At 40.9% G+C, this 26,876-nt stretch overlaps 1 protein-coding gene across 2 annotated transcripts in view; it reads left to right on the top strand.

The window, feature by feature from the left end:
* LOC127439993 (netrin receptor DCC-like) overlaps positions 1-26,876 on the top strand; it is a 330,771-nt gene that overhangs the window by 292,302 nt on the left and 11,593 nt on the right. For both annotated transcript variants that reach the window (XM_051696333.1, XM_051696334.1), the window contains exons 24-27: positions 1,119-1,342; positions 1,433-1,549; positions 11,972-12,124; positions 13,522-13,743. In XM_051696333.1, coding sequence (XP_051552293.1) covers positions 1,119-1,342; positions 1,433-1,549; positions 11,972-12,124; positions 13,522-13,743 — 716 coding nt within the window. The remainder of the gene's footprint in view (positions 1-1,118; positions 1,343-1,432; positions 1,550-11,971; positions 12,125-13,521; positions 13,744-26,876) is intronic.

Here is a 26,876-nt window from a genome sequence, read left to right as displayed (position 1 = left end):
TGTGTTTCATCTCACACTCATATTAAATGTGTGTTCTCTTTGATATGTTTCACATCAAACAACCTGAGGCCATGTTAGGATTTTGAGCTCTTCTGATAGCACACATAAGGTGTGCATGAATTATATAAGGAATAATTGACTCTGGACTGTTCAATTATTTAAAAATAACGCACACTCTGTGGTGGCAATTCTGCTTATGTCATAGTTAGCGCACGTGTTTATCTCATTTTTCCATTTTTCATTCCTTGTGTGTATTTCAAGTGTTTGAGACACTTAAGTAGGCTGCAGGCGTGTTATTAAACGACAGTAACTGTCTTTAACAGGCCTCAACGTGCGGTAAATACTTGCAATGATGTTAGGCTCCATGTAATTTAGTAGATGCCACTGTGAGTGTTCATACTTAAATGTTCCGCATGACACATAAAGTGTCTTGTAATGTCTTATAAACAGTTCAGCTGAAGTGTTACATAGAGAAAAAAGCTGTGTGTGTGTGTGTAGATATGAGACAGACATGTGTAGTGTGAAGATGAGTAACACAAGTTCAGAGATCGTTAGCACCTGACACACACACGCACAAACACACACAGACCTGCGGACAAACACAACATTATTATGTTCCAAAATAAGCTCTGTTATATGTTTTACCTGTCTCGTATCCCCTCAGTGTGTGCGTGTGAACATGAGGGAGGGTTAGACAGACAGACAGAAAGAAGATGCTGAAGTAACACTGATAAAGATTCAGTAGTTTGTTTTCAATAAAAACACGGTGTTGATCATGCTGTCAAGTTTTATTTTGTGATAATGATCCGGAGACTGTACAGTACTTTTTCTATGGTTGAGCCCTTTCATCATTCTGTTTTTGTTCTATAATGTGTAATATATTTTTGGTTACCAAAAAACACATGGTGAAATGTGCTGCAATCCTGTTCAATAGTCAGAGCGCTGACGACTCATATATATAATGAATTAAACCCAGGAACACAAAGAATTCAGTGTGTGATCTGTGTGTTTCTTTTCATCTCTTTCTCTCTCTATACAGTGTGTGTGCATGCATATGTGTGTGTGTGTTTATTTATCACTAACTCTCTGTTTATTGGCTTTTATCTCTATCCCTGCAGGAAACGTGCTTCTCACAGCGCTGCTAAGCGGAAAGGCAGCCAGAAAGACCTGAGACCTCCTGACCTCTGGATTCACCACGAGGAGATGGAGCTGAAGAACATGGAGAAGCCCTCGAGCTCCGCTCCCTCTGGCCACGAGTCACCAATCCCGAGCGTCCAGGAGATCGCTCCCGTCAGCCACAGCCAATCAGAGAGCCAGATGGGCAGCAAGAGCAGCCACTCAGGTGAGAGATTCAGTCAAGGTGTTAATCAAAATCAGTTTGCAGGTGTCCGTGTGCACGAGTGGTTGAAAGTCGTGTCATTGTGTTCTTCAGGTACAGACGGCGATGAAGCTTCCAGCAGCATTTCCACATTAGAGCGATCATTAGCCGCCCGTAGGGCAACACGCAACAAGATGATGATTCCCATGGACTCTCAGCCCAGCAACACACGTGAGGAACATACAATATACATGCAGACGACACGTTCACGTCACGCTGTAGATTACTGTTAAAAACCTTGGAGTAGCGTCAGACACTGAAATAGTGTTGTTTTAACTTCATGCTTAAATTGTAAAAGTTCCTGGATACAAGTAATTCATGTGTGGTACCATTCGAAAGCTTAGAATCGACTTTGAATTTACATTTTCATAAAATTGCACTTTTGCATTTATGTTTCATAAAGTAACAAAACAAAGCCTGAAAATGTCCATGTTGCAAATAAGCACCTAGAGGTTATGCAGAAATATGAATATTATTATAAACGTTTTTTACACAGCACTTGAATAGGAACGTCATATATCAAATGAAAGCTCTCATTCTCAGGTATGTGACTGTAAAGTTTATTTTGATGCCCTAACACCACAGTTCAAAAGATTATCAAAAGAATCACTTTCTCTGTAAGAGAAATGTCTCATGTCTGCTCCGATCACTGGTTCTGTAAGCCCCAAGTAGCCACAAACTCAATATGAGCTCCTACCTTAGGCTGTTTCTTCAAAATGAACCATTTTTTACTTGTCTGTGAGCTGTTTTGGCTAAATAATCCAGTGTTATCTCTCAGATGTCCAGAACATAATTGCAGACCAGCAGAAAAAAGCATGATAAACAAATCAACTATTGATGATACTGAAATGTTATTTATAACCGCAAAGATGCTTGGATCTTAGCTTTTTATCGACCATTATATTTAGCTTCTAGTGCATTCAGAGGCCAATATATTCGATGAAACATTTGGAATTATGCATGCAATCCAAAATAGCTGGATGTCTATGGTGTGAGTGCTCAGCTGCATTAGCTGCATCATTTATTTTCTGTAAAATGAGACCAATATTTTTGCAATTAGGCCATCTTTGTGTGTATGGTGAGCTTTTAAATTTGGGTGTAAAAACAATTGCAGGCGGCTGCCTAAAAATGCACCAGAGATGAAGCAGGTTAACGCATGAGTGAAAGTGTCCAATAACAGGGCAGTTACTGTCATTAAAGGAATAGTTCACCCAAAAATGAAAATTATCTCATCATTTACTCACTCTCATGCCATCCCAGATGTGTATGACTTTCTTTCTTCAGCAGAACACAAATGAAGATTTTTAGAAGAATATTTCAGCTCTGTAGGTCCATACAATGCAAGTCAACAGGATCCAAAACTTTGAAGCTCCAAAAAGCACATAAATGCAGCATAAAAGTAATCCATAAGACTCCAGTGTTTAAATCCATGTTTTCTGAAGCTATATGATAGGTGTGAGTGAGAAACAAAACAATATTTAAGTCCTTTTTTACTTTAAATCTCTACTTTTGACCAGCCCCAACCATTAGGTGGCTGAATGTGAAAGTGAAAGTGTAGATTTACAGAACAAATGACTTAAATATTTATCTATTTATCACCCATATCATATCACTTCTGAAGACATGGATTAAACCATTGGAGTCATATGCATTACTTCAATGCTGCCTATATGTGCTTTTCGGAGCTTCTGAGTTCTGGTAACCATTCACTTGCAGTGTGAGAACCTACAGAGCTGAAATAGTCTTATGAAAATCTTCCTTTGTGTTCTGCAGAAGAAAGAAAGTCATACACATCTGGGATGGCATGAGGGTGAGTAAACGATGAGACAATTTTCGTTTTTAGGTGAACTATCCCTTTAAGTGAAACATTTTCTGCTGGTCATGTGATCTTAGCATAGCAGCCCCCATGAGGGGACCCTGTCTACGTATGTAGAATGAAACCGCTTTTATAAGGTCACTGATGAGTCTTCATCTCATGCAAAATCTCATGATTTTAAACGTGTTTCAAAATGCGAATTAATTTCTTTAGAAGTAATTCAAACTTTTTAATAAAGACAAAAAAAAAAACAAACAGTGAGTGTAGCTTTAATAAACATTACTAAATATGATGAGTAACTTCAGGCCAGCGTTGTGAGTGTGTGTTACCTGTTGTAAAAATGTAAAAATGTGAATATGAATATCGTCAAGAACGAGTCCTTTGATAACACGCTCTCGAGTCAGGACGTCTTGTGGCAGGATTTATTTTTAGATTTAGGCAAAAACGTGCCACGGCATCGCGGCCTTTGATTTTTTCATATTCCGTGCTTCACAGACGCTTTGTTCATTCGGGAGATGCGTTTGATTCGCAGCGGGTTTGAGTTCTGCACCGCTGAGATGCATCACGTCTGACACAGTACGGATCACAGCCGTCAGTCACATGATCACCTCCTCTCTGACCCTCTGCTGCGCTGTCTAACCCTCGCTGTATCCTCTCTGCTGCCTCAAATGACATGAAAGACTCCTCACATCCGTGTCCTCCGGGAAAATGAGGAAGCACATGTGAATGGATGAAATAACGATTGGAGAAATGGAAATCGCTGGGAGGATTTTTTAAGTTAATGCAAGAGATGGATGGAATATGGGCACCACCGCAGTGAAAGTGTTGAGAAACATGAAAAAGACGCAAGTGAACTCAATAAGCAAGATGGAGCATTCTGCAGGCATTGCATATTTAATGAATTCTCTCTAACGAGGCCTACAGACGTTTGTGATGAAGAGGAATGGAATATAGTACACTCTTCATGCAAACACTTTGAACTAGGGGTGTGCTAAATGACCAAAATTTTATGTCATGATATAGTATACAGTTGAAGTCAGAAGTTCACATACACCTTCGCCAAATACATTTAAACTCAGTTTTTCATAATTCCTGACATTTAATCGTTGAAAACATTCCCTGTCTTAGGTCAGTTAGGATCACTACTTTATTTTAAGAATGTAAAATGTCAGAATAATAGTAGAGAGAATGATTTATTTCATCACATTCCCAGTGGGTCAGAAGTTTACATACACTTTGTTAGTATTTGGTGACATTGCCTTTAAATTGTTTAACTTGGGGCCAACATTTTGGGTAGCCTTCCACAAGCTTCTCACAATAAGTTGCTGGAAGTTTGTCCCAAGTTCTGTTCTGGTATTGATTTGCAGTTTTCGCACCAAACTACATTCATCTCTAGGAGACAGAATGCGTCTCCTTCCTGAGCGGTATGATGGCTGGGTGTCCCATGGTGTTTATACTTGCTTGTACAGATGAACGTGGTACCTTCAGGTGTTTGGAAATTACCCCCAAGGATGACCCAGACTTGTGGAGGTCCAAAATTATTATCTGAGGTCTTGGCTGATTTCTTTTGATTTTCCCATGATGCCAAGCAAAGAGGCACTGAGTTTGAAGGTAGGCCTTAAGGTACACCTCCAATTCAGGACACCTCCTATCAGAAGATAATTGGCTAATTGTCTAAAGGCTTGACATCATTTTCTGGAATTTTCCAAGCTGCTTAAAGGCACAGTTAACTTAGTGTATGTAAACTTCTGACCCACTGGAATTGTGATATAGTCAATTAAAAGTGAAACAATCGGTCTGTAAACAATTGTTGGAAAAATTACTCATGTCATGCACAAAGTAGATGTCCTAAACGACTTGCCAAAACTATAGTTTGCTAATATTAAATCTGTGGAGTGGTTAAAAAATGAGTTTTAATGACTTCAACCCAAGTGTATGTGAACTTCTGACTTCAACTGTATATACAGTTTTGCAGGAAATTCAACACATTATTTTAATTTTATTTATTATTTTATAATAATCTTGATCATGTGGCTATTTTTGGAAAACCCAGTGAATTAAATACTGTACAAATGACAAATACTTCATCTGATTTGATAATTTTCTGTTTTTATTCGGAACTTGATGAACTCAAACCAAGAGATCAAGTTATTCATGAGACACAAAATATTTAAACCAGTTAAATAGCTGATATACGCACACCTGTTACCGCACATCAGCTGAATTCTATATTTAAAGTGTGTTCATGTCATGTCGGAATTACCTTATTTATGAGATGACAACTCTGAGATTCTACTATAATGGCAAAATATTTCATCGCTACTATAATGTATTAATTGACCTCTATATGATCTGGCATAATGTTTAAGAACAAAGAAAGCTGACTCCAACCAGGTCTCCTAAGCAACCAAATTGGCCCGGTTGCTAGGGAGGGTAGAGTCACATGGGGTAACCTCCTCGTGGTCGCTATAATGTGGTTCATTCTCGGTGGGGCGCGTGGTGAGTTGAGCGCGGATGCCGCGGTGGATGGCGTGAAGCCTCCACACGCGCTATGTCTCCGTGGCAACGCGTTCAACAAGCCACATGATAAGATGCACGGGTTGACGGTCTCAGACACGGAGGCAACTGGGATTCGTCCTCCGCCACCCGGACTGAGGCGAATCACTACGCGACCATGAGGACTTAAAGGCACATTGGGAATTGGGCATTCCAAATTGGGAGAAAAATTTTAATTGAATGGACTCAAATTTAGGTTATACAACAACAGCTTAAATAATGAAGATTGTATGTTCTAGATAAATTGTTATTAAAGGAATAGTTCACCCAAAAATGAAAATTATCTCATCACTTACCCTCATGCCATCCCAGATGTGTATGACTTTCTTTCTTCTGCAGAACACAAATGAAGATTTTTAGAAGAATATTTCAGCTCTGTAGGTCCATACAATGCAAGCGAATGGTAATCAGCACTTGAAAGCTTCAAAAAGCACAGACAATCATAGTAAAAGTAATACATTCGACTCCAGTGGTTAAATGAATGTCTTATAAAGTGATATGATCGCTTTGGGTGAGAAACAGATCAATATTTAAGTCCTTTTCACAATAACTGTTTACTTCCAGTCACTCTCCTATTTGCATCCATGAGGGGAATCAGTTCATGCTGCCTTTCATGGATTTTTAAGGAAAATAAGTTCAAGGAACATAGATATTTGAGTTAGAAACCCAAAACTTGACATTACAGGCTCTGCCTCGTCTTGACTTGTTTGGGATGTTTCTCGCTTTATATTTTCTTCGTCTCTCTCACGTGTAAGTCCTGCTTGCAAATATGGCAACTGTAGTATAAACTGAACAGCAGAATGGCTACTGGTTAACACATTTCTACTGTCACACAGTATATACAGTCATAGCACACAGCTCTAGTTTGAGCTTCTAGTTTATAATCCATATAAACTCATTTCGGCAATCAGCTCCACATCAGAGCGGCTTCATTTATCATGTCACATCACAGATGTAATCTCTCACATTTTAAGGCCCCTCGTTCAACGGCGCTACTGTAAATCGAGAATGTGCTTCTGAGAAATCTTCCCAGAATTATAGCCACTGACTGCAGTAGCCAGAGGCGGCATGATCCAGATTCAGTAACTGGGACACGTTTGGTTGCATTTTATTTTGTGATTTCACCGGAACAGACAACAGGTCATGGATGAGCTGTTGAGACATTGAAACTTTAAGCAGCAACTGGTAAAGGAAAGATTCTTTAAACATTTTGAGACGGGAGTTTAAAGAAGCCTATCAAACTCTTTTTTTTTAGCATTAAAGGAAATGAACAATGATCACACACAAACACAGTCTGCACGACTGCGTCTGCTCTGAACTCGAGGTGAGATTATAGCAGTTTTACCACCCGTCTGTTCTCTTGATTTCTCCCTCGGCTGGACGTCTGTTCTGACCTTCTTCGTTTATCATCAAATCATCTGTGACACATCATGATGTCCAACTCATTTCATGGAAGCTTGTGATCTGTTTCCCTCCTTCCTTTCATGTCAAAATCTCTCTTTTTGTAGTGCTCGCTAAGTCAAACATCACTGTTTCTATTGCGCATAGTGATTTGATCAAACCTCAAACAGTAAGTATTAAACATTCAGTGTGTAGTGGTCCTGCAGCATTTGAATAATACCTAAAATCATGTGTCTTGTTGAGGAGAGGTGTTTTGTTACGCTACTAAAAGATCACACTTACTGTACCATTTTCACTTGAATACGTCAACAGACCATAGAAAACTGCTCACCAAGGCACTTCACAATGTCTTTTGTTGTTTGTCATCTGAATCATCTGGCTCTACTTACTTTATTTATTTGGTTCATTTGTTCTTCCTGTGTAAACTGATGTGGTAAAGTTCAGTTTCAGCACGACTCCATATCATCAGATAATCAGTACTGAAAGTAAATACATTATATGATAATGAAGGGAAATATCAACTTTTGGCGGATTTATAATGAGAAAATGAGTGACTCAGTGAAAGTGAATATGAAAAAACATGCTTAACCTTTAAATGCATGGGTGTTTCGCCAAACATTATTACAAACCTTGGCTCTTTAGCGACCCGGCACATACAGAGTGCCCAAATAGTGTCAAATTTGAAAAAAGAGATGATGCAACAAATCTAAAACAGGATTCATTACTTTCACACTGAAATTTCATGAGTCGCAACTGGCTGTCAAACACATATAGAGCTACATATAACACATAAGATACTTTTTGAGTCTAAATAGATGCACAACTTACATCATTTCAGTAGTACACCCAAATGACAAAAGCCAAATCATACTGTTCATGTGTTAAACTTGCGGTAACACTTAAGTTTTGGGATCAGAAATTCATGACTAATAATTAGACTTGTAAGTGACTAGTTATGCACATGTTTGGCATTATAAAGTATTTATCAAGCCTTTATTAGCTGATTTCTTATTCTTGCTTTATATTTGCTTTCGTCATGACAATGAATTTCTTAGCTAAAAACAACACATATCCATAGATAGTATGATGCAAAATACATCCTTTAAAAGTTCTCAGTACTCTGTGTGAATGCGCGGCTTATAAGTATGAAATACATGTAGAATGCATATAGTATTTCATCAAAGCAATTAAGGTTAGGGTTAGGTTTAGGGGTTGGTGTAGGGCGTTTGTGGGACTCTAAATAACCCAATAAACATGCTGCAGTTATGCCCCTATACTGTATGGTAGTATTTAATTAGGGGTGCATATAGTATCTAACACTATTTGCCCTTAGTGCAAAGTAGATGCTTGTAACAGGTAAAGGTTGGGCAAGGAGGAGGCGGGAACCAGCCGAACAGTAAACATAAACTTTAATGATATAAATGAACTTAAAACAACATAAAACATAAGGACACAGACACACATGCAACGTGGCTGCATGTGTGTCTCTCTCTCTCTTGACACGGCATCTCCGGCTGCCCCTTATCTTGCTCTCCTGCTGATCAGCTGATTCAGGGCTCCTCACTCGTTACGCTAAGCATCAAAAGTCTCTGTCTTCTATATTTATCTTATACTTATACGTTGCATATTCACTCAGTGTAATGAGAACCTATAAAGGATGTATTTTGCATCTTACTAGCTATTGCTACATTTAGTTTTTAATTAAACAAATTAAAATTACAATTTTAAGTTAATTGTTAGGAAAAAAAAAAACAAATGTAAAGAGGCTATTAGGCAAGGGTAAGAAATCAACCAAATGAAGGCCAAATAAATACCTTATAATTCCAAACAAGTCCGTAACTAGTCCCTTGAAAATCCAATTATTTGTCTTAACTTCTGATCCCTAAAATAATACTTGCTATAGTTTACTTCCACGTTGCTTCTTTGTCATATGTAAATCAAGTCCATCACTAAAAACATCAGCGCCTTGAGTAAGAAATGGCATGTATATTATGTACTGTATATGTACACGTCTAATATACTGATAATTCCTCATTGTCACACAGAAAATCAACATGATATATTCATTTGTATGAATGTAGTGCTCATTTGTCTTGTAATAAACAAAGAAATAGATGCAATGTCATAGTACACTTACATAGATATGGAATAAATTATAAAATATGAGTTATGTAAGCATATCTCTGGTCTTTAATGACCCTATACACTTTTAGTAATTAAGCAGTTATACCAGTAGTATACGTACCAGTTTTTTTTTTTTTTTTTTGCAATTTTGCCTTTTTGTTGTTGTTGTTGTTACACTATTCAGAAGAGAACAGTGGTGGAATACTAAAGAGGTGTGGGTATAACTCCCAAAAATGGATGAAACGAAGGGGTGGAATGAGGTCCCGGGTCACTATAGACCCGACGTATGCATTAAAGGGTTAAAAAACTGAGAGCCCGACAGAGGACGAGAATACACACACATACAGATGCAGTGGTTTCTATACTGAGGTAATGGTATGTGCTAAACCTAACCCTCACACAAAGCAGTTAATAGTAGATTTAGATTTAGAAAACATTTAAACCGTTGAGGACAGATGAAAATGACACATGTCAGTTTTTATTAGTATTAGTGAAGACCTATTCTAACATCTGGTCCTTACAAATACAGCCAACACAAACATTTACTTATCTGTCTTAATGAAGACAGAATAGACTTCTGTTATAGTTATAAGGCTAATTAAGATGACTTCAGAATAACCCAAACCCTACTCCAAATCCTTACAGACTAACGCATTTTATTAATAAAACATTATGGATTGATTGTAAGGAGTCCCTGCATGAAGGGAGGTTTTGTTATATTTAGATAAATTCTGATGACAACTTTGTACCCAAGCTGTAGCAAAATGCACGCATGCACACAAAATGAACACACACACACACACACACACACACACACACACTTTGCAGTCAGTCAGCGTTTGCTCTCTCAGCCAGTTTAGTAGATAGAAATCTCCACACTTCAGGCAATTTCTCTCTGACACTCTCTGTGAGGTTTTCAGTCTCAAGGTGAACACACTCTTTCTCTCAGTACAGCAGGAATACTCAAATTAGCATTTTACTGCATCATTACTCATTCATCATACATGTTGCTGTGTTAAATGAGTTTGTGTAGATTGTGTGTTCAGATTCCTGTGACAATTCGTCTTTTTAAATGGATGTGCTTGTTTTTCAGTGTTATTGAAGAGTTTAAAACAGACTAATGGATTTCCTCAAGGGTCTGAATTATAAACACTTTCCTCTTGTACGGCTTTAAATATTTAAACATGATTAATGATTGGATGCTATCAAACACCTGACCAATCACAGCCGACTCAACATAAACCAGCCACAGTTTACAATTCACTGACGTCCACACTTTTACAATTTTAAGGAGAATTTCACAAAAACATGTCCAGGTTACATTTCACCTCAAAAGTAAGCAAATAAGATGCTGACGCCTTTTGTAAAAAAAATATATATATATATATAAAGTTGCTGCCTGGGTAGCTCAGTGGTAAAAGACACTGGCTACCACCCCTGGAGTTCGCTAGTTCGCTAGTTTGAATCCCAGGGCATGCTGAGTGTCTCCAGCCAGGTCTCCTAAGCAACCAAAATTGGCCCGGTTGCTAGGGAGGGTAGAGTCAAATGGGGTAACCTCCTCGTGGTCGCTATAATGTGGTTCGTTGTCAGTGGGGCGCATGGTGAGTTGAGCGCGGTTGCCGTGGTGGATGGCGTGAAGCCTCCACACGCACTATGTCTCCATGGCAACGTGCTCAACAAGCCACGTGATAAGATGCACGGGTTGATGGTCTCAGACACGGAGACAACTGGGATTCATCCTCTGCCACCCGGATTGAGGCGAATCACTACGTGACCACAAGACTTAAAAAGCGCACTGGGAATTGGGCATTCCAAATTGGGTGAAAAAGGGGAAAAATCCAACAAAAATAAAATATTAAGTTTATTTGTAAAGTGACATTATTTTCAACACATTTCCCCACTTTGTCTTTGGAGGTTTGACTGTTTTCAACCTAGTCACATATAATAAATGTAATGACATTTTTACAAACTTACTTTTTCTTGCCGCTTTCAACGTTTCGCTACAGTTTCCTGGTGAAATGAACACTAGAGGTGCTACAACAACTGTGCGTTTTATTCACTTTCACACAAATCATGAGTACAGTGGCTGATTATGACTTTATAAACACGTATTTTTCGCACTATTACTCACAGACTGTTATAATATGATATCAGAACACTTTTACTATAATGCATCATTTAAAAAATTATACATTTTAATGCTTGTATTACAGACACACCTACAGTTATACACTTATTCCAATGTGATTAGCTTGCGCGGTAGCTCACCTGATAGAGTTGGACTTTGAACTCAGAAGACCGTGGTTCAAGCCCAGCCAAATATGCAAGCTGACACATGAGACAAAAGTGTCATAGAAGCGACGCGATATGACATGGTTGCTTCAGAAAATGTGCTTTGCATTTCTCATTGTTTTTGGACACTATCTGTTAGGTGTTGGTTTAGTTTAAGGATGTCTGTTTTCTTTACCTCTCATTTGATTTTACAACACTATTGATTAGGTTTAGGTTGAAGTTTTAGGTTAGGGAGGTATGTTTTACTCATTAAAACCTGCATGTAATATTCACCTTTGTCTGATTATGACACCATTTCACTCGCTTTTGGCGCCCCCTACTGGGTATTTCACTGGAAAACTGCAGTAAACGTTTATTTGTTGTGTATTCTGAATTTCTCTGTCTCTTTGTCTTTGTTGATCCAGCGGTGGTGAGTGCCATCCCTGTGCCCACGCTGGAGAGCAGTCAGTACCCGGGCATCTTGCCCTCACCCACCTGCGGATTCAACCCTCACCCTAAATTCACCCTGCGGCCGATGCCCTTCTCCACACTCACCGTGGACCGAAGTTACGCTGCCGGTAACATTTACAAATGATCTCTCCTAAGGGTTAGGCTTTGGCGCTTTGTTTTTATTCTTTGCTTTTGCCCAGTAGTATTTGAGAGAAACATTTGCAAAATACTTAAGTAAATCTGTCAATATGACTGATTTTAAGACACTTATATAAGCAATTAGGCACTTTTGGTCATGTTGTTTTGTGAAAACAGTCTGAGTTAAAGGGTGCTGCTGGAGTGATTATACCAGATTTTGTATTTTCACACAACTGGAACACAGTTATGACCAGTCAGCATCCAGGACTGGAATTGTCAGTTAGAGACAGAGGCAACCTTCAATAGAGCAAAATAAAGATGAAGCATCTCTCATTCTCCTGCTCTTTTGCTGTCTCGCTCTGTTTTTAGATCAGCGTTAAATGACTTTTTTAGCGGCTGGCCAAATTGATTTGATTTGGGTCTTTGGCAGCAGCTGCGAATCTGTTTGCACCAGCGAAACAAATAACGTTTTCAAAGAGACATTTAGCGAACACGTTACACAGCTGCCAGTAACGCAGACACTTCAAGAGAGAAGTTCAAACAGGGACTCTGACTGTTCATGTGCACTAGCGCAGAAAAAAATCCCCTCAATACAATTAAAAACTCCAGGGGTCTGCCGCTCTGGCTTGGTGTCTAAGAGGATGTATAACACATCATGTTATTAAGTCATCATGTATGCACAGTTTATTTCTAAATTTCCAAAGAAAATATACACTTTTGTGAACCCAGCCTCAATCTAGGCACATGCACCGGTCAGCCACAACATTAAAACCCCCTGCCGAATATTGTGTAGGTCCCCTCGTGCCGCCAAAACAGCGCCATCCTGCATCTTAGATGGCACAAGGGGGACCTACACAATATTAGGCAGGGGGTTTTAATGTTGTGGCTGATCTGTGTATGTTCCAAATCGTTGTTTGCGGTCTTCAAATGCTGACCTTTTGAAATATTGCTATGTAACACATACTGTAAGAGATCAGATGAAGCAGCTTTTAGCCACTATGCCCCAAAGATCTGAAATATTATACCTATTGAAATTAGATGGGCATTCACAGTTTTAGAAAGCATTTTAAAAAGAAAATTTTTTTAAGTAGCATTTTGTTGATATGATGGTATGTAGCGTATTTGTGAATGTTTACTTCGTATCTGTTGACTTAATTAATGTTTAATATTAAAGTTTTCATTTTTAATATACATGTTTTCATGTGATTTGAAACACTCATGATAGACGTCACAACCTCAGACAGCAACCGACTGGCTGCTGCCCAGCATTTTTTTTTACCTCTTATTTGCACAAAGTTCATTATTTCCAATTTTACTGTGCTCTCACTTCTTGTTTTGCTCTCAAAAGTAATGTGTTGTTTTTGTTTTGTGTTTTTGTGATTGTAAGCGATGTCAGCGGAGGGCGGAGCTTCAATCCCCACCCAACAACAACAAAAACCTCTGATTCCCACGGCGCAGTCAGAACCGTCGGAAGAGATTCCCAGCCGCACCATCCCGACCGCATGTGTGCGCCCCACTCACCCGCTGCGCAGCTTCACCAACCCCCTTCTGCCGCCACCCATGGGCACCATCGACCCAAAGGTCTACACACCCATGATGACCCAGACAGGTAAACAGCACCAGTTACACCAGTCTTTCAGATATCAAGCTACTCTATACTGAAACATCAGATATCAGTAAAAAAAATAAAATAAAAAAAAATCATTACATTCTTTTGTCTGTGAAACACAAAAGAAGATTTTTTTGGGGGACGGGGGGTCCCCTTTTTCCCCCAATTTGGAATGCCCAATTCCCAGTGCACTTTTAAGTCCTCATGGTCACGTAGTGATTCACCTCAGTCTGGGTGCTGGAGGATAAATCCCAGCTGCCTCCACATCTGAGACCGCCACGTGCATCTTATCACGTGGCTTGTTGAGCACATTGCCACGGAGACATAGGGCGTATGGAGGCTTCACGCCATCCACTGTGGCATTCACGCTCAACTCACCACACGCCCCACCGAGAACAAACCACATTATAGTGACCACGAGGAGGTTACCCCATGTGACTCTACCCTCCCTAGCAACTGGGCCAATTTGGTTGCTTAGGAGACCTGGCTGGAGTCACTCAGCACGCCCTGGATTCGAACTAGTGAACTAGCAAACTCCAGGGGTGGTAGCCAGCGTCTTTTTCCACTGCGCTACCCAGGCCCCCACAAAAGAAGATATTTTGCAGAATGCCCTGGCTGCATTTTTCCATACAATGGCAAAAAAAGCATCATAAAAATAGTCCATATAATTGTGTGTGCTGATGAATTTGTGTGAGGAGTCGTTATTCCCTGAAAAACTGAAATAACTTTTTTCTTGGTGTGTGTTCAACGCTGGCAAAACACAAACTGACTCCTTTTGTTTTTTGTTTTTGTTTTTGTCCAAATTAATTATACACCGATGTGAGGCGCTTCAGAACACCCATATTGGATGACCACTAGTGAATATTGTAAATACATTGTTGTGAAATGTAAATAGCTGATTGAAGCGCTGCAGGGCCGCTGTGTGGAGTCAGAAAGTATCTGCATTGTTGTTTGATGTGTGAATGAGAAACAGAGAGGCGAGGCACCACTGACAATCTCTTTGGGTTTGATGTCTGTAGCCAGAGGGTAAAACTAAAAGATAGTGAAAGTGAGTAATAGTGAGTTTGGAGTCTTTTGTCAGTCTATCTCAGAAATCACACTTGCCCAACATGTAGAGAGCGAATTGTCAACTGTGTGTGTGTTTATGTGCAAACAAAGATTGTATTTGTTAACATAAGTTATCTACATTAGTTAACATGACCTAACTATGAACATTGCTTTTACAGCATTTATTAATCCGGTGCTGTGTCCGAAACCACGTACTGTCAGAGTATGTGCTGTATTTGTTGAGGGAAGCTCTTATCTGCCGCCAAAACAGTACATTCTTTTTGGTATGTAGTATGAATAGATTTCGAACATACTTCATCTGGGACATGGGCATTGACCTGTGACCCGCATATGATGTAAGAACATCAACCGCGAAAATGATCTGCACTGGTTTTGTTAAACAAGCACCATTTAAGTACAGGGAACAATTATCCTGGCTTATGTAGCACTTACAGTTGAGAAGTGCCGTCCAACTCGCGGTTCTCCGCCGTTCCTTTAAATCCAGCGTTTTGAACGTGACGTCACCTCTGCTCCCGAGGGATTATGGGATTGTTTAAGTGTCCAGTCGATCCGTACTTCAGAATCTCACCGGTAATAGTAGGTCATCTTGGTATTACTCACTTACTGCTTCATGAATACTGTGGATTCGGACATACTCCTCCATTGGCATACTGTTTTTGGCATACTGTATAGTAAAGGATTTTCAGACGCAGCACTGGCTAATGTTCATTTCAGCAAGTATACTAATAAATGTTTTACATCAACAGTTATATTTTAATGTTAGTTATTAGTTATGTTTACATTACTAACATGAACTAACAATAAACAAAATGATTTTTGTTAATTTACTAATAAAGATTAATAAATGGTCTAAAAAGTCATTGTTCACTGTCAGTTCATGACTTTTAATGCATTTACTATGTTAACGAATAGAACAGTGTTGTAAAGTGTTTCCAAAATATCTAAACTTACTTTAAACAAGATAAATTTACCTAAGTAAAATTGTGTGAGATGATACAATTTGTTTTCTTTTTTCTAAAGATATGTTGAGAATAAATATTTAATTAAGTTTAATTTTCTTACTTTATTGGCATTTTTTTATAAGCATGAATATGGTGATGGGGGCATGGCCAAGCGACATTTGCAGAGAGCGAGGCCGGGTGAGACAAAACAGTAAGGATTGACACCTGTGGGAAATCACCTCTAACAGCTGTTTGTGTTTGCAGTGAGAGTGGAGAGGGATAAAAGGGCAATCCAGACCACCGGAGGGCAGAGAGAGAGACGCATGCAGCAGTGTGGTTGTGTGTGTTGTGTTATGCTGAAAAGCAAAGCTTTATGTTAACACTGAAAAGTGTGAGAAAAATAAACTTGCGTTCGATTGTTTACCCAGTTCCTTCACGAAGAGAACTAGTGATTTATCACAGTGGTGCCAAAACCCGAGATTAGGAGGAAGAAAACGCCATCATGGAGTTTTCGCCACTTGCCGAAGTGTTCAAGACCCTCGCCAGCATCCACCAAGCCCAACATCAATCTCTGCTTGAGCTGTGTATGGAACAGGATAAACGGTCCCAGGCGCTCTTCCAGGCTCAAGCGGAGGACTGGCAGGTGTTACAGAGCTTGGTACACCAGGAGGGGTCTTCAGCCATGACCCCAGTCCCACCCATGGCCGTGCCGCATGTCACCCTGACCAAGATGGGACCTCAGGATGACCCGGAGGATTTTATAGAGCTCTTGGAGCAGATGGCCAAAGCCTGGAAGTGGCCGAGCACCCAGTGGGTGGTCCACCTACTGCCACTGTTGTCCGGGGAAGCCCAACTCGTGGCCCAACAACTTCCTGCGGCCAACCTCCTGGTGTATGATTATCTGAAGAAAGCCATCCTGCAACGGTTTGGCCGAAGCCCATAGCAACAACGCCAACACTTCCACTCTCTGACGGTCGGCGAGCTCGGCTGCCCATTCGCATTTGCTCGACAGCTCTGTGACACCTGCCGAAGGCGACTGCTGGCTGAAGATCGCGACGCCAAGGAGATACTCGATCTGGTGATACTGAAGCAGTTCATGGCCCGGCTACCGAAAGGGACAGCGGTGTGGGTCCAGTGCCACCAACAGGTGTTGCTGGATGGAGTGGTCCAGCTGGCTGAGGACCATATGGCGGTGTATTCATGTGCCGGCGAGCCCTCTTCTTCTTCTCTCTCACTCTCTCTCTCTCTCTCTCTCTCTCTCCCTCTCTCTCTTCCCTTCCCTTTCCCCTCATCCTGTTCCCCAGAATCTGGGAATTCCTACCCCAAACCCGGTTCCCCGTTCCTGTGGGACGTTCATCCCGCCAGTTTCCCCTAACCCTCTCCATTGTCCCCCAGAGGCTGGTGAATCCACTGCCGCGGGTGAGGGCGTGAAGTCTGGGCTGGTCTACTGGAGCTGCGGGGAACCGGGGCATTTCCAGGCCTGATGCCCCACCATGAAGGTGGAGACATTGGTCCGGGTCCCCGACGCACCACAGGCCGCTCCCGGATACTTGTGAGTATTAAGGGGGGTACATATCAAGCCTTGGTGGATTCAGGTTGTAATCAAACCCCCATTCACCAAAGCTTGGTTCAATCCGAGGCTTTGGATACAATCTGGTGGGTGAAGGTAAGGTGTGTACATGGGGATATCCCAAATAACCCTGTAGTGATGGCCACTATTCAATTTTGGGGACATAAACATACTGTCAAGGCTGCAGTTAATTTCTGTCTCACCCATCCATGAATCTTGGGAACGAATTGGCTGGCATTTACTACCTTATTAAGCAGAATGTGTGTGGATGGGTCCTGCAGCAAAGTGTATTGGTGTGTGGTGTGTGACTTGCTGGCTGCGGAGGTGGAGCCAGGGCCATCTACGTCAGCTCCAAGTCAGGATGACGTAAGGGAGAGGGAAGTATTGGCTTCCCCAGCCCTTAGAGGATTCTCTGCTAGGGATTTCCCTCTGGAGCAGACGAGATCCTTAGGCATGCCTTTAATCAAGTGAAAGTGACTGATGGTCAATGCCTTCAACCATACGTTGCACTCGCATATCCGTATTTTTCAGTTATTAAGGATCGGTTGTATCGAGTGACGCAGGATGCTCAGACAAAGAAGGATACAACCCAATTGTTAGTACTGAAGAGCCATTGGGAAATGTTATTCTAGACGGCTCATTATAATCCAATGGAGGGTCACTTAGGGCAGGGAAAAACACTAGGCTGTCTGATGGCCCGTTTCTATTGGCCAGGCATTCGCGGGGATGTTCGCAGGTGGTGTGTGGCATGCCGTGAATGTCAGTTGGTGAATCCCGTGGCCACCCCAAAAGTTCCATTGCGCCCCCTTCCATTGATCGAGGTCCCCTTCGAAAGAATTGGCATGGACCTTGTCGGGCCATTAGAGCGGATGCCACATGGGCATCGCTTTGTGTTGGTTCTGGTGGACTACGCAATGCGATATCCAGAAGCAGTGCCACTGCGCAACATCTCAGCATGTAGTGTTGTGGAGGCACTCTTCAGAATAATCTACCGAGTGGGGATTCTGAAACAAATCCTCACTGATCAGGGCACGATGTTTATGTCACGTACACTACGCAAACTGTACGAATTATTAGGGATTAAATAGATTTACCACCCCCAAACGGATGGCTTTGATGAACTATTTAATCAGACACTAAAGAATATGATTTCTAAGTTCGTGCACGAAGACACTCGAAATGTGGCTTGAGCCCCTATTATTTGCTGTACGAAAGGTCCTGCAAGCCTCCATGGGGTTCTCCCCATTCTAATTATTATATGGGCATCGACCACGCGGCATGCTCAACGTGCTATGGGAAAATTGGGAGGAGGGACCTTCAAACAGCAAAAGTGAAATTCAATATGTTCTTGACCTGAAAGCAAAACTCCACACACTGGGACAGTTAACACAGGAGAATTTGCTCCAGGCTCAAGAACGTCAAAGCCAGCTGTATTATAGGGGTACTTGGCTACGGGAATTTGCACAGAGAGAAAAAGTCCTTGTATTACTCCCCACATCAAGCTCTAAATTACTCGCCAAGTGGCAAGGGCCCTTTGAGGAGACACGGTGAGTCGGAGAAATTGATTATGAGGTTAAATGAACAGATAGAGGCAGAGCATGTCAGATTTACCACCTTAATCTCCTAAAACCATGGAGAGAGGCAGAGAGGAGCTCAGACCGGAGGTGAACTTAAAAGCCACTGATCAAGTCACCCCGGTCAGTTGTGGAGATCACCTCTCACCATCACAAGTCACAGAGGTTGCCAGGTTGAAAGGAGAATTCTCAGACGTGTTCTCGCCTCTTCCCGGTCATACGAATCTCATAGAGTACCATATCGAAACAACCATAGGGGTAGTGGTACGCAATCGTCCCTAACAATTACCTGAACACAAAAAAAAGTTTTTCGGGAAGAATTACAGGCCATGCTAGATATGGGGGTAATAGAAGAATCAGCCCGGTGGTGCTGGTTCTGAAGAGTGACGACTCGGTCCGGTTCTTTGTGGATTATGGTAAAGTCAGTGCTGTGTCTAAATTTGTTGGGTACCCAATGCCTCGGATTGATGAACTGTTTGATCGGTTAGGTGCAGATCGCTTTTATTCGACACTGGATTTGACAAAAGGGATATTGGCAGGTCCTCTTTACTCCCATGTCCTGTGAAATGACAGCGTTTTCCAAACCGTTTGGCTTACACCAAATTGTCACCCTTTCGGTTTGTTTGGGGCCCCGGCACGTTCCAGCGGCTCATGGACAGAATCCTCAGACTGGACACCGCTTACACCGCTGCCTATCTGGACGATATCATTATCTACAGTAATGACTCGCAGTGGCACCTGCAGCATCTGAGGGCTGTCCTGAAGTCATTGAGACGGGCAGGACTCATGGCAAACCCTAAGAAGTGTTCAATTGGATGGGTGGAAGTACGGTATCTGTGTTTCCACTTGGGTCATGGACAGCTGCGACCCCAAATTGATAAGACCACAGCGAATGCAGCCTGCCCGAGACCTAAGACCAAAAAGGAGGTGAAAAAGTTACTGGGGCTGGCTGGCTATTATCATAGGTTTGTGCCTAATTATTGTGCCTGCTGATTGATCTTACTAAAAAGGGGGCACCAGATCTGGTCCAATGGATGTAGCCATGTCAGCAGGCTTTCATGCAAGTGAAAGTTGCACTCTGCGTTGTGCCATTATTGCATTCTCCTGATTTCTCTCTCCCTGTTATCTTGCAGATGGATGCATCAGACAGGGGGTTGGGAGCAGTACTATCCCAGATGGTGGAGGGGGAGGAGTGTCCCATGCTGTACATTAGTCGCAAGCTCTCACTGAGAGAGACTAAGTACAGCACCATCGAGAAGGAACATTTGGCCATCATGTAGGTGCTCCTCACACTCCGGTACCATCTGTTGGGACGTGCTTTTAGCCTCTGTTCAGACTACAGCCCCCTCTGCTGGCTCCATCGCATGAAGGATACCAATGCATGGATAACCTGTTGGTATCTAGCTCTCCAGCCTTTTAAGTTTGATGTGGTCCAAAGGCCGGGAGCACAGATGGCTGTTGCGGATTCCTCTCCAGAAATGCAGGGGGAGTAAGTGACAGTTAGCCGGATGGCTCCCCGGCCTGACAGAAGAGTAAGGATTGACACCTGTGGGAAAACAGCTGTTTTGTGTTTGCAGTGAGATTGGAGAGGGATAAAAGGGCAATCCAGGCCACCGGAGGGGAGAGAGAGAGACGCACGCAGCAGTCTGGATGTGTGTGTTTTATTATGCTGAAAAGCAAAGCTTTATGTTAACACTGAAAAGTGTGAGAAAAATAAACTCTCGATAAACATTCAATTGTTTACCCAGTTCCCGCTTCCTCCTTCACAAAGAGAACTAGTGATTTATCACAATGAACCTCAAACTTTTTATTAGATTTAGGCTAAAAATGTGACAAAAAAACATTTGCCAATGGGGTAAGAAAAATAAACGTAATTTAAGATAAATTTGAGCTGCAGGTTTAGCCACCGCAAGCACCACTCACATTTTCTTGAGTATATGTATATGGTACATTCATGTTATCTGACACAATTTTGTAAAATTAATCTTAAGAGTGTTTAGATTTTATTATTATTATTATTATTATTATTGTTATTTTTGTTTTTTGCTATACTATGTATGTATTTGTATGTGTTGCCGTTGGTGATTATAATTGATTTCAGACATAATAACGTCTGGCAGTGTTCTCACACACAGACTTTCCAGGGCTTGTTGTTCCTCAGAGGAGTTCTGCCAATTTCTCCCACTAGAGAGATGTGTGGTCTGCACTGCAAGTGCCACTTTCATCGGCAGTTCATCCACTGCAGAACTACAACACAGATATAAACTCAGACAGAAGCACAAATGCTTATTTCCTTGCAGTTATGATTTAATTGCTTTTGCTGAAACCATTTTGGGGCTGTAGAGTTCTAACCCCTCACACACACACACACACACACATACACACACACACACACTTGAGATGTTTTCCATTACGAATGAGAATAGACTTTGGATGGGCACTTTCTCCTCTCAGATATTCTACAAGGGCTATATTTTTAGACACTTCAACTGCTGCAGTCAGTGCAAATGAAAAATTCCAGGGGATTTCATTAATGTGTTCTCACAGAGATCCATGATTTCCCAGAGACACCCAATATAACTCTAGAAAATGAACCATGTGTATCTGATAATGAGATTTCTGCTGTAGGTTCAGGTACTCTCACTAAGAGGTCGTAGATAGATGGATGGGTGGATGCGTTGGTGGGTGGATGGATGGATGGATGGATAGACAGACAGACAGACAGACAGACAGACAGACAGACAAACGGACATGAAATGGGAACTTGACATTTGTGTGTCCAGGGGTTTTATTTCCTGTCCACTAGCTTCAAACTCTTTTCGTCTTTGTTCCTGTTTATTCCAGAGGAGTCAATCGAGCTTTTAAAGCAACATTTACAGACATCTCCATTTTTCCCAAGAGAAAGAAAGATCAATCTATCAGACTGTATGCCAATCAACAGCTGTCTAGAGAATCGCTCAGATGAGACTTTTTCATCTTGAAAGAGAAGCCAGACAGTGAAGAGTTTAGATTTGACACTGTAATCTCACACTACATGGCCAAAAGTATGTGGACACTTTCTTTGAATTGACAGGTTTGGTTATTTCCATCATTTCTTCGAGGACATATCTTAATACTACAGCATAAAGTGATATTTTAGAGAATTGTGTGTTCCAATTTTGTGTCAACAGTTTGTAGAGGCTCCTTCCTGTTCCAGCATGACAATATCTCTGTGCCAGTGTTATTCTCTCAGAAATAAAAACCATTATGTAGTATTTTAAATCAAATTCTGTGTAAAAATTTATGCACAGTAAATATATAATGCACACATAGTAGTATGCGGTGTTAGGGAGTACAGTAGTTAACTAAAAGTAGCGACACTATTTACTAACTTAACTACATCTTTCAGTAGCGTGACAGTAGTTCAGCTATTTTCACAGTAGTGTAGCTGTAGCTTGTCCAGTATCAAGCTATATTTTCTAGCGTGTAGCGCTGTAGCATCACAAAACACTTCATTTGTCACACTGTATTGCGAACGCAGCAATGGAGCTGAGTGAGCAATCAAACACACTCACCTGAACCATCCTCTCTTGCTCTCATGTAGCTCTGGGAAATCTGAATCATTTAGTGAGTCAGTTCATGTAAATGAACTAGTTTGCATAAATGATGCACTGATTCACTTAAGCCTTGCGCATAGTTCACCCAAAAATGAAAATTCTCTCATTATTTACTCACCCTCATGATATCTCAGGTGTGTATGACTTTTTCTTCACCAGAAAACTTTTGAAGAAAAATAGAACAATTTCTCAACTCAGTAGGCCCTTGAAATGCAAGTGAATGGCGATTTCTCATTTGAAAGTCCAAAAATCACAGACAGTCAGCGTAAACGTCGTCCATTCACCTCCAGCGGTTAAATGTATGTCTTCTAAAGCAACACAATCACTTTTGGTGTGAAAAAGATCAATATGTAAGTGCTTTTTTAAACTCTAAATCATGCTTCCGGTAGGCAGCGGTACGCACGTGACGTAATTACATTGGCATTTGAAACACGCAAGAACGGACGCACGTGCGACACACCCGGAAGAGCAGCGCTCTTTACAAGTGAGGAGGAGGAACGCTGTACAGATGGTTTAGATCTGTATTTATCTGTTTCTTTACTCACAATGGTGCATTTGTGTGCTCATCTTGGATGTCTCAACCGAGAAGAGAACGTGAGATTACCTCTGTTTCCATGGCAACTTGAAAACATCACACGAGAGACCGCGTGAACTTAGCCCTCTCGTGAATTGTTGGATTATAGTTAAAAAGTACTTATATATTGATATTTTTCGCACCAAAAGCAATCGTAACACTTTAGAAGACATTAATTAAACCACTGGAGTCGTATGGATGACGTTTATGCTGAGTGTCTGTGATTTTTGGAGCTTCAAAAGTCTGATCACCATCCACTTGCACTTTAAGGACCTTCTGAGCTGAGATATTTTTCGATTTTTACTCAAATGTTTTCTACTGAAGAAAGAAAGTCATACACACCTGGGATATCCTGACGGTGAGTAAATAATGAGTTTTTTTGGGTGAACTATCCCTTTAAAGAGACTTTGCCTTCTTTTTTTTAATCGAAATATTTCGTTATTTGCTGCTGTTTATTACTATATTTTGATTCAGTTATGTAAAATAGGGTGTTTTCTAGTTCATTATTGTAAATTAGTGTAAATAAACATTTATGACATATTATAAAACACACACACACTCCTGTGAGAGATGCCAATTTATCAGAATGTAAAGATAGAAGGACGATGAGAGAGCGAGGTGTTGACCGATGGGCAATGATAGAGTATGGATCTCATGAAAACATGTCCACATCACATTTCACCCCAGCATTAAAAAGACAAAAACATATTTATATTTGTATACAGTTGTTCTTTTGGGGGTTTTGATTATTGTCATTACTCTCAATTGTGATTATCATGGCTATAATCAGGACTCAACAATAAGGATGTCTCGCTGTAAATTAGATTTTGTGATTATTCTTTAAAAAATCGATCGCAATGCCCCACTTCAGATAAATATTTTATAGTTTATGGCCATTATTACAGGTAAAACTCAATGTGGGATTCCAGAGATCTTTTTCACTGAATAAAACCGCAGATCTGTCTGTATGCTGTCTGTCAAAGCTCAACATGAGTCTGCTGTTAAAGCCACAATATAAAACTTTGGGCTACCTGAGGGAGAAATGTCTATCTCGGCATGTGAAATTATTAAGTTTTTACTCAGTAAGGAACTGAATGTCCAGATGCTTAAGGGCAATTTACACAGTACATGGCATGCAACAAGCTTTTGCAATCTGCATGTAGCATGTGCAACAATGCCCGCAACTGCTGCAGCTCAATGCAAGTGTGAAAAAATCTATCTCATGTGAATACTGTGAGTATTTAATTCCATTTTGCATGCAAGTGACAGTTTTATATCTCTATAAAATAGTTTAACCTCAATAAACAAGATTGGTAAGCAGACATTGTTTCTGAAAAGATCAAATATTTTATTTCCATGGCCTGTTTTCCCCATATCTGAGTCCTAAACTAAAATGTTGAACTTGTTAAAGAAAAAAAGTAGATCTTGCATTTAAAAAGTTGGGCACACCTGGAGAAGCCAATCTCTGTCAGCTTGAAAATACATCTTTTTATATTATAGATCTGCTTTGGGTGTCTGTATTTAGATATTGTTTGCACAATTGTTTCGTTGTTGTTTTTCAATCATAAAATACATCAAAACTTAGGTTAATTAATTAATTTTAGCCAAACGTGACTTCACCTGGAAAACTTTATGCAATCTGAGTTATTAAATAATTTTTCTGATTACTCGATTAATCGTCAGAATAATTGTTAGATTATTCGATTACCAAAATAATCGATAATGACAGCCCTAAACGCAAGGTTTTAATTTGATTCTGAAGTGGGAATCTTCACTGCGGGCACGCAAGACGAGAATAACGTAGGCTGATTTTGCCAGTGAGCAGGATACAACGCACTGTTGTCATGGATTAGGACAATGCAAATTCGGGAAAGTTTAAACTTCCGTGACTGCGAAGCGCTGTTATCATTGCATGGCGTCACACTGTACATTTTTGGCATCAACTAAAGGGTTTGCTGACACATCATGCTAATATTTTTACCGGACATTGTGTCCGACAATGTTTGAGTTTGTCGGACATTAGGATACAGTATTTTAACAGTCAAAAACCTGTAATTACCGTATAACGGAAACCCTGCTCTGTATGCAGCCTCTGAAAGCAACATTTATCAGCTTTTGGATGTACCCATAGATACTCAATTGTGATAATGCACAGTGAATTTTTTCCTCTTTTTTCTCCCCAATTTGGAATGCCCAATTCCCAATGCGCTCTAAGTCCTCGTGGTCGCGTAGTGATTCGCTTCAATCCGGGTGACAGAGGACGAATCCCAGTTGCCTCTGCGTCTGGAACCGTCAACCCGCGCATCTTATCACGTGGCTTGTTGAGCGTGTTGCCACAGAGACATAGTGTGCGTGGAGGCTTCACGCCATCCACCGCGGCATCCAGTCTCAACTCACCACATGCCCCACAGAGAACGAACCACATTATGGTGGTCACGAGGAGGTTACCTCATGTGACTCTATCCTCCCTAACAACCGGGTCAATTTGGTTGCCTAGGAGACCTGGCTGTAGTCACTCAGCATGCCCTGTTTTCGAACTAGCAAACTCCAGTAGTGGTAGCCAGCGTCTTTTACCACTGAGCTACCCACGCCCCCTGAATATAGGATTTTTAAGCAAATTAAGGCTTATTGCCCACGTATCAGTGTGCCGTTTTGCGATAAATCGCTGGAATTTTCAAAATGCCATATTGGATGAAACCAGAGACTTTAGTCTGTGATACAAACAGGTTTCAGTGTAAAAAGTTAATGCAGTTTTTACCAGATGTAGTTTTGTTGGCATATCTCCCAAAGACAAACTTCACTGAGATCAGTGCTATGTTATTTTGTCACATGAATTCGTGCATCAAAAGTTTAACCCTTTAGTGACAGCACAGAATCTTCTGAACTGAGATCAGTCGGTTTAAATTAAATTAAATAATGCATAGCTTATTGCAAACACAAAACACAAAGTGAGTACTAGCATGAGGACTCGCACTAGGTTAATTTCCTCATTACACAATCTTTTTGTATTTATTTTGGGTGAAATATGACACGAACGTTTTCTTGAGAGGTATAATAAGATTTCCCCTAACAGTGTGCTGAAATAATAAAAGCTTATGGATTGCTATCGAAGTAACATCAATATCGTTTGAGAAATTAGAAGGCAATTTTTTCTGGAGTGTCTTAGTGTGTGTTTGTGCTGTAAGTTTGATTTACATCTGGAGAGACGAGCTGTGGTGCTGCGCTGGCTAATCAGTCAGCTAGCGGCTCTGGTGGAAGTTAATAAGCGCTAATCATCTGCCGTTCGGTCAGGATCGGTGAAGTGTGGAGAAGCTAAATGACAGCGATAATAGCACTTAACACTCATTTCTAGGTGGTTAGCACGTCTACCAGCCTGACCAAGCTGGTTTGGATGGTCTGGTCTGATGTTTTTGGAGACCATCTTAACCCAGTTTAAGACTAGCAAACCACCTCACGCTGTTTTAAAATATTTTATATACACGGGAGTTCATTATTAGCATGGTGCTAACGTGTTTAGCGTTCAAATTAGCAAAGTGCTGATCAACTTGGATATGTGTATTACTCTTACAAAATTGAAAGTGCAGTTAAGTGATAAAAAGTGAGCTTTTACGAGTCAGCAGGTACAAGTAGCAGCACATACACCACTCATAAATTGCTTTACAGTTGAATGAAAGTCCATATTAGAAAAACGTTGAGCAGTTTGCATCTTGAAAATGCTAACAAGCACCTCGGACTGTCGCTATTTTCCTGAGTTAACAGGGAATGTTATCTGTATGTGGTATGAATGATGGCTATGTATAAAACTTAGTG

Source organism: Myxocyprinus asiaticus, chromosome 4 (genome assembly GCF_019703515.2).
Source record: "Myxocyprinus asiaticus isolate MX2 ecotype Aquarium Trade chromosome 4, UBuf_Myxa_2, whole genome shotgun sequence".
NCBI classification, from domain to species: domain Eukaryota; kingdom Metazoa; phylum Chordata; class Actinopteri; order Cypriniformes; family Catostomidae; genus Myxocyprinus; species Myxocyprinus asiaticus.
Note: the sequence above shows the minus strand (reverse complement) of the source record. Positions and strands in the feature narration are given on the sequence as shown.